General features: G+C 43.9%; 1 protein-coding gene across 1 annotated transcript; it reads right to left on the bottom strand.

Annotated features, from left to right (window-relative positions):
• Positions 1-6,354: 6,354 nt before the first annotated feature.
• Positions 6,355-7,293, bottom strand: LOC133748819 (olfactory receptor 6Z7-like). The gene has a single exon (XM_062177827.1). It carries the CDS (start codon positions 7,291-7,293, stop codon positions 6,355-6,357), a length of 939 nt encoding a protein of 312 aa, XP_062033811.1.
• Between the last annotated feature and the right edge of the window lie 777 nt (positions 7,294-8,070).

Genomic DNA, 8,070 nt, shown 5'->3' on the forward strand with positions numbered 1-8,070 from the left:
AACACTTACTTACTTTTCTTCCTCACCACTAGACTGGGAACTCATTCAAGGCAGGGCTAATATTTCATTTCTGTGTTCTTGAGGCCAAACAGGTGCCTGGTTCATGGTAGATGTTTGGAGTTTTTCTGGTTCGGAATTTAGAAGTCAAAGACCAAGAAGAAGGTTCTGCTTTAACATGATTAATTTTGGCTTGGAAATATTTGATCATGAACCATAGAGGGATTCTGACACAGTAGTCGGGGAGCAGAGTCTTGCAGGTGAACACCTGAAGTCAAGCCTCCGAGGAATGGACTAGAAGTCACCTGTGAATGAATATTTGTATATTTTTCCAGTTTCTGTCATTACAAATACTACCGCACTAGACTTCTTGGCACAAGTGTCTTTGGCCCTGTACAGAAATGCAATATATGCCAACAATCTCATGGGAAGATGGAATTAGAAGATAAGTTTATTTTGTGCAAAAATTTTTGAAACCCATGCATAGGTTTTTCAGAATACAAATTTTTCAATAAATTTTTGAAAACATCTCATAATTCTAAAAGACACATACATAGAAAAAATGTAGGGTTAACTGGTCACTAGGTATTTATATTTTTTAAACATATTGCAAAATTGAAATTGAGAAAGATTGTTTTGCTTTGCACTCCCTTCATACACATCTAAGAATGCCAGACTTATACCCAGTCAACTACACTGGTTCTCCCAAATCTTTTCAATATTTTTTTATCTCATAGGTAAAGATGACAGCATTGTTTTCATGTGCATTTGTTTGCTTTTGATGATGTTACAGTCAGGAAAACCCTCCCTCCTTCACAAGCCACTGGACTGCATCTCCAAGATCCCTAGCATGTTGGTATGACAATGTGACCAAGTTCTGGCCAATGATATGCGAGGAGAGAGATGTATGGAGATGCCAGGCCAGGTCTTCAACCCTTAGGTGGTGCTACTCATGGGCCATGAAATGGGTAACATATGCAGTAGATAAAGTTTGACCTCCATGGGTAGTAGTGAAATGAAAATTAAAGTGGCAAGTAACACAACAAATTGAAAAAAATATATAATTTGATAAGACTAAATACTGATTGATTGTGGGGAAAATGCAATCTTTCTGACTGTGGGAACACAAATGTAGCCAAAGCATTTTACCTCTAAAGATTATATTTTAAATTCTCATATACAATGAGAGAGGAATTACTGTCTTATCTTCATGCTACAGATAACTCTGCCTTTTTGGAAAAGCCCTCTGCTGAAAAAAAAAATTCCTGGTGCACTTCTAGCTTTGTCTTTACCTACATCAAATCAATGCTGCCATTTATATTATTTTACTCATTTTAAAGAAATGACGTGAACATGAAGAGAGGTTGGGACATTAGGGAGACAGGAGAGGATTCAATGACCTTGCTGATCTGCCTTCTACCCCGGGTGCCAAGGCTCCGGCCTGGGGAGGGCTCCCTTGGGTCTGACCTGGATTATGCTCCTGGACATACTCATGCCTCCTCTTTCCATGGGGATCCTCGTGCCTTTCACAGGCTCAGCCAGCTGTGTACCAGCTTTTTCCGGCCAATGCTGATCGCCCCTGGTTTGTGTTCTTCCTCAGTTCTTCCATTCTCGGTTGCTCCTTCCCAAGTCATGGAGCAGTCATTCTGGCTCTCAGTGCACACACAGTGGAGATTGGGATGCTCTACCTAATGACTGCAACACTTGCTGGGGCGGGCACTGTGGCGTAGTGGGTAAAGTTGCTGCCTATACTGCCGGCATCCCACATGGGTACCGGTTCGAGTCCTGGCTGCTCCACTTCCGATCCAGCTCTCTGCTATGGCCTGGGAAAGCAGTAGAAGGTGGCCCAAGGCCTTGGGCTCCTCACCCATGGGGGAGCATGGCTTCGGATTGGCACAGCTCCGGCCATTGCGGCCAACTGGGAATGGAAGACCTTTCTCTCTCTACCTTTCCTTCTCTCTGTGTAACTCTTTCAAATAAATAAATAAATCTTTAAAAAAAAAAAAACAAAAAAACACTTGCCTCCCCTAGATCTTAGAACTGTTCTGTTGGCCGGCTCCGTGGCTCAACAGGCTAATCCTCCGCCTTGCGGAACCGGCACACCGGGTTCTCGTCCCGGTTGGGGCGCTGGATTCTATCCCGGTTGCCCCTCTTCCAGGCCAGCTCTCTGCTATGGCCCGGGAAGGCAGTGGAGGATGGCCCAAGCTCCTGGGCCCTGCACCTGCATGGGAGACCAGGAGAAGCACCTGGCTCCTGGCTTCGGATCAGTGAGATGTGCCGGGCACAGCGGCCACTGGAGGGTGAACCAATGGCAAAAAGGAAGACCTTTCTCTCTGTCTCTCTCTCTCTCTCACTATCCACTCTGCCTGTCAAAAAAACAAACAAACAAACAAACAAACAAAAACAACAAAACTGTTCTGTGTGGCTCCATCCTTGGCTGAGAGTTGGCTGATCCCTTGTTAAGAACTATGAAGAGCTGATGCTGAGAAGATTAGCAATCATAACCTCAATACCTCCCTTAGTGAGACTTAGCCTTGATAATCTACATAAAATATGTTGTGGCGAGTCTCGAGTTCAGCAAGTTCTCCGGAAGCTATTCGTTTATTCAACTAACTTTAGTAGGCACCAGGCATTGCTCTTCCATGCAGGCTTGAGGGGCTCCATTCTTGTGCAGAGCTCTCATTCTGTTCCTCCTCTTCATGTTGTGTGAACTGAGGACCTCAGAAGACTGGGAGAGGGAGAATTGTACTGTGCATGAGTTTCAGGGCCATCGGGCGCCACAGAAAGTTTTCTGTGTTGAAAGGGAGAAAGGGCGCCATATTCCCAGCAGACGAACAGCCCCCCCAGTCACCCACACAGGCAGAGCAGGAGACACCCAGGTAACGTGCGATCGAGGGCAGCTGAAACCAGAACATAATTTGTCTTCTTGATTTCCTGCTTAAGGAGACTAAGCTCCATCTAATGGGCAAACGAGACATCAAAGTGACTTTTAGAATGGCAAGATAAATTTGTATTACGAAAGGAACATAAGCTTACACAGAAATTGGTAATGAAAAGTAGATCACTGCCAGGGTCTTCACACAGCAGTGACTATCAGCAACGTTTCACGTGCGGATTTCCAAATGTTCACACCGCACGTACGCACACGCGCGTCGCTTCTGGAAGATTAAAACACACTTACATTGTACATGCTGGTTCTGAAGCTGACTTTTACACCTCATCACACATAATTGGCATCTTTCATGGAGTCGATGAAGATGACTTCAAATAACACTCTAGAATTTTTTGTGTGGATGTGCTATAGTTTAAGTCTCTATTGTGAATAGAGCCTTCTTCCAATATGTCTCCATTACAAAACAAAACATTACAAATATTTTCACAGCTGAATTGCTGCAATTATGGTAAATTATTTTCTTGGCAAAAATTACTTATAATTATATTCCTTATAATTATATACATATATAATTATATATTATTATATATTATATATTATATAATATAAGATTATTATATAATATATTACGTATATTATATATCCTTATAATAATATATATAATTCTTATATTATATTCCTTATATAGTATTCTTACAAGGTTCACATACAATGTGATTTTTAAATATATTGCCAAAATGCCTCATACAACTTTCAGTTAATAACTTTTATTGTTACAGAAACTTCCAAAATATGTTCTAGTGCTCCCTAAATTTGTTAAATGTTTAGTTACTTGTTTTCACCCACTTCAAAAGCAGAGTGACAGAGAGACAGAGACACACAGAGAGATAGTTACAGAAAGAGGTCTTTGATCTGTGAGTTCACTTCCCAAATGCCTGCAGCAGCCAAGGTTGGGCCAGGCCAAAGCCAGGAGCCTGTATCTTGATCTGGGCCTCCCATGAGTGTAGAAGAGACACAAACACTGAACCACCACGGAATGCCTCCCAGGCTGCACTGCAGGAAGCCTGGCTGGAATCAGAGGCGCTGGGACAGAACCAGCACTCCAGACCGGATGCAGCTTTTCAGGTAGTGGCTTACCCTGCTGCACCACAATGTTCACCCCTGCCTGAATGTGTGTGTGTGTGCATCTCAGAAAAACACACGCATACATTCACAGACATCTGGAGGGTTTCTGATTTTAAGTAAATATTTTATTTAAAAATTTCCCTAAGATTTAATTTTATTTTACAAGTATACTTTCATGAAAATACATATACAATTCTTCTTTAATAACTTCTTACTGTCTCACAATATGGAGGCACTATAATTCATTCAACTATTATCTTATTTATAAATATTCACATTCTGTGCAGTTTGGGCTAATTAAGACATTGCTACAGCAAACATGCTTCTACATACAATTTTATGGACCAGTGCTTTTAATATCCCTCTGAAATTCTTGAAATGTGGAGATACTGAGTCAAATGTTTATACTGGCAGCAGCAGTGTATAAGAGGGCTAACTTTCAAAGTTTCCTCAGTTTTAGGTGTTAACAAGCATTTGAAATTTTCCTAATCTGATATATTGATGGTGTGACTTGTATTTTGTGTCTTCCCCTCATACCAGTGAAGTTACTAGGTTAATTGATCATTTGCATTGTTTCATCTATAAATTGCCTGTTTGAAACTACCCTATCTGCTCATATACCTGAAATATTGTAAAATTTTATCTTAAAAAATTTTTTTAAAGATTTATTTTATTTATTTGAAAGACAGAGTTACAGAAAGAGGTAGAGAGAGAGAGAGAGAGAGAGAGAGAGAGAGAGAGAGGTCTTCCATCTGCTGATTCACTCCCCAGATGGCCCCAACTGCCGGAGCTATGCCGATCCAAAGCCAGGAGCCAGGAGCTTCTTCTGGGTCTCCCACATGGATGCAGAGGCCCAAGGACTTGGGCCATCTTCCACTGCTTTCCCAGGCCATAGCAGAGAGCTGGATCAGAAGAGGAGCAGCCAGGACTTGAGCCGGTGCCCATATGGGATGCTGGCACTTCAAGCCAGGGCTTTAACCCACTGTACCACAGCGCTGGCCTCAGTAAAAATTTTTAGAAACAGGGTGCCCCTTATGCCCAACTCCAGGGACATCTCCATCTAAGAAAAAATGCAAAATATTGTCTACATCTACATCGATCTCTCTACATTTTGCTTCCCCCTAGATGCAGCCATTATCTCTTGGCCAAAGCAAACAACCTCTTGTTGGGAGCGTCTGCTTCACAATTCTTTAGGGAGAAGATTTTTGAAGATTTATTTATTTATTTTGAAAGTCAGAGTTACAGAGAGAAAGAAACAGAGAGAGAGATTTCTTCCCCTCAGAATCCTTTTGTTTAAGGTATACAAACTTCATGCATTTCATAAATACAACTTTAGGGACATTTAAAAGTAGAGTACCATCACTTTGGAAAACTGCTTGGCAGGTCCTCAAAAAAGCTAAACATAGGGTTAACATACGATCTAGCAATTCCACTCCTGGGCACAAAGTTAAGAGAATTTGAAGCAGATGTCCACACAAAAAGTGTGCACAAATGTTGACGTAACATTAGTTCACACTAGCCAAGAAGTGGAAATAATACAAAGAGCCATCAGCCGCGGAATGCAGAATGTCAGTTATCTGTACGACAGAATATCAAGGGCTCTACAAGACAGTGAGGCGCTGATAAGGACGAACTTCAAAACCATCTGCTAACTGAAGAAGCCAGGCAAAACATGTCGTCCATTATCAGTTTTTATGAAATGTGCAGAACAGGCAAATCTATAATCATATAAAGTGGATAGATTTTTTTTTTTTTGACAGGCAGAGTGGACAGTGAGAGAGTGAGACAGAGAGAAAGGTCTTCCTTTGCTGTTGGTTCACCCTCCAATGGCCGCCACAGTCAGAGCTCTGCGGCCGGCACACTGTGCTGATCCGAAGCCAGGAGCCAGGTGCTTCTCCTGGTCTCCCATGTGGGTGCAGGGCCCAAGCACTTGGGCCATCCTCCACTGCACTCCCAGGCCACAGCTGAGAGCTGGACTGGAAGAGGAGCAACCGGGACAGAATTCGACGCCCCAACCAGGACTAGAACCCAGTGTTCCAGTGCCGCAGGCGGAGGATTAGCCTAGTGAGCCGCAGCATTGGCCAGATTGTTTCTTAAGGCTAAGGATGGGTGACCGAGTGCAGTTACTGGTCTTTCTATGTGTATGGGTTCCTTTTGCAGATGGTGAAATGTTCTGAAGTTAGGTAATAGTGAGGTTGCACACAACTTTCTGAACATGCTAAAAAACACTTAATTACACATGCTTAAAGGGTGAAATTTATGGTATATGAATTACATTTTGATAAAAAAGTAGGATATTGATAACTTGAAACCCCCCCATGCTGGTCAGCTGGTCAACCTCAGGACCAGTGCAGGGTTTTATAGAAAGCTGCCTGGACCTCCTTGTTGCGCAGACAATAGATGATGGGATTGCACATGGGTGTGACCACTGTGTAGATGACTGACAGCACCTTGTTGAGGTCCATGGCTTCTATGCGGCTGGGACGGGCATAGATGAAGATTGTGGCTGAGTAAAAGATGCCGACCACCAGCAAATGGGAGGCACAGGTGGAGAAGGCTTTGTGGCGGGCAGAAGCTGATGGCATGCGGAGCACAGCCCTACCAATGGCCACATAGGAGGCCATGGCCAGGAGCAGGGAACCCCAAAGGATGACAATTGCAGAAACGAAGTCCACCAGCTCTGTCAGGGACACGTGGGTGCAGGACAGGTTGAGCATAGGGGAGACATCGCAGAAGAAGTGGTTGAGAACATTGGGGCCACAGTAGGACAGGCTAGCAATGCATGCTGTTTTGATGACTGAGACCACCAGCCCACCAAGCCATGAGGACAAAGATAAGCCCAGGCAGACCTGGGGCCGCATGAGCAGTGGGTAGTGCAGAGGGCGGCAGATGGCCACATAGCGGTCATAGGCCATGGAGGCCAGGAGGGTGCACTCTGTGCAGATGAGAGAGATGAAGAAGAACAGCTGAGTCATGCAGGCTGTGAAGGGCACATGGCAGGGTCCGGTCCACAGCCCCGCCAGCAGGCTGGGCATGGTCACCGACACGTAGCACATCTCTAGGCAGCTGAGGTTGCCCAGGAAGAAGTACATGGGTTTGTGGAGCTCACTGTGGCTGCAGATGAGGTAGATGATGAGCGTGTTCTCCAGGAGGGTCAGCACGTAGAGAGTCAGGAAGACAAGGAACAGGGCGTCCCTTATGCCCAGCTTGGTGGACAAACCCAGCAAGACAAATTCTTGGACTCTGGTCGTGTTGGCCAGTTCCAGGGACTTCTCCATCTAAGAAAAAATGCAAAATATTGTCTACATCTACATCGATCTCTCTACATCTTGCCTCACCCTAGATCCAGCCATTATCTCTTGGCCAAAGCAAACGACCTCTTGTTGGGGGCGTCTTTTTTGTAGTTCTTAATCTAGCGGCTAGCGGGTTCTTTCAAAATCATGTATCACATAGGAACACTGCTCTGATTTAAACTCTTCCTGGGGCTGACATTATTCCCAGAATAAGCAACTTCCTTCTCAGGACCTTCAGTCCCCAGTGTTCTGGCCCCTCCTATTGCGTCATGTTTAAGTAGCAACCTGCTCCCTCTTCTCCCATCTGCTGCCACCCCACAGCACCCCTCCTCACTCAAATGCGCACAAGGTCCTGCCAACCTTCCACTACTATCACCGTGAACTTTCATTATGTTCTCAGAATATCCGCAAAAACACATTGAATCTGCTAAAAACTAATTAAAAATTTAAAAAAAAAAACATAAAAAATACTGTGGAAAGATGACCATAATATTTTTTCATCTATTTATGTTCCTTTTGTAGGAACCTTTTAACAAAAGCTTCCATTCTTCTCAGTACTCTGGAAAGTGGGCATCATTTTCCTCGTTGCTTAAGATGAGTTTCCAAAGACAACAAACAAAAAGAGAGGACGTTGGAGCTTTTCAGATCAGCTCTCCCCAGTCCCGCTACCCAACACAGTGCCTTGCGTGAGATTGTATTATTTATGAAAGGGGAATACATGACTTGCAATGAATGGGGAAAGGTCATTCAACTTTGGGCTGT

This window comes from Lepus europaeus, chromosome 19, assembly GCF_033115175.1.
Source record: "Lepus europaeus isolate LE1 chromosome 19, mLepTim1.pri, whole genome shotgun sequence".
Classification (NCBI taxonomy): domain Eukaryota; kingdom Metazoa; phylum Chordata; class Mammalia; order Lagomorpha; family Leporidae; genus Lepus; species Lepus europaeus.

What these genes read in the sequence shown, in the direction of transcription:
- LOC133748819 (XM_062177827.1), bottom strand. Translation starts at nt 7,293, where the DNA reads ATGGAGAAGTCCCTGGAACTGGCCAACACGACCAGAGTCCAAGAATTT.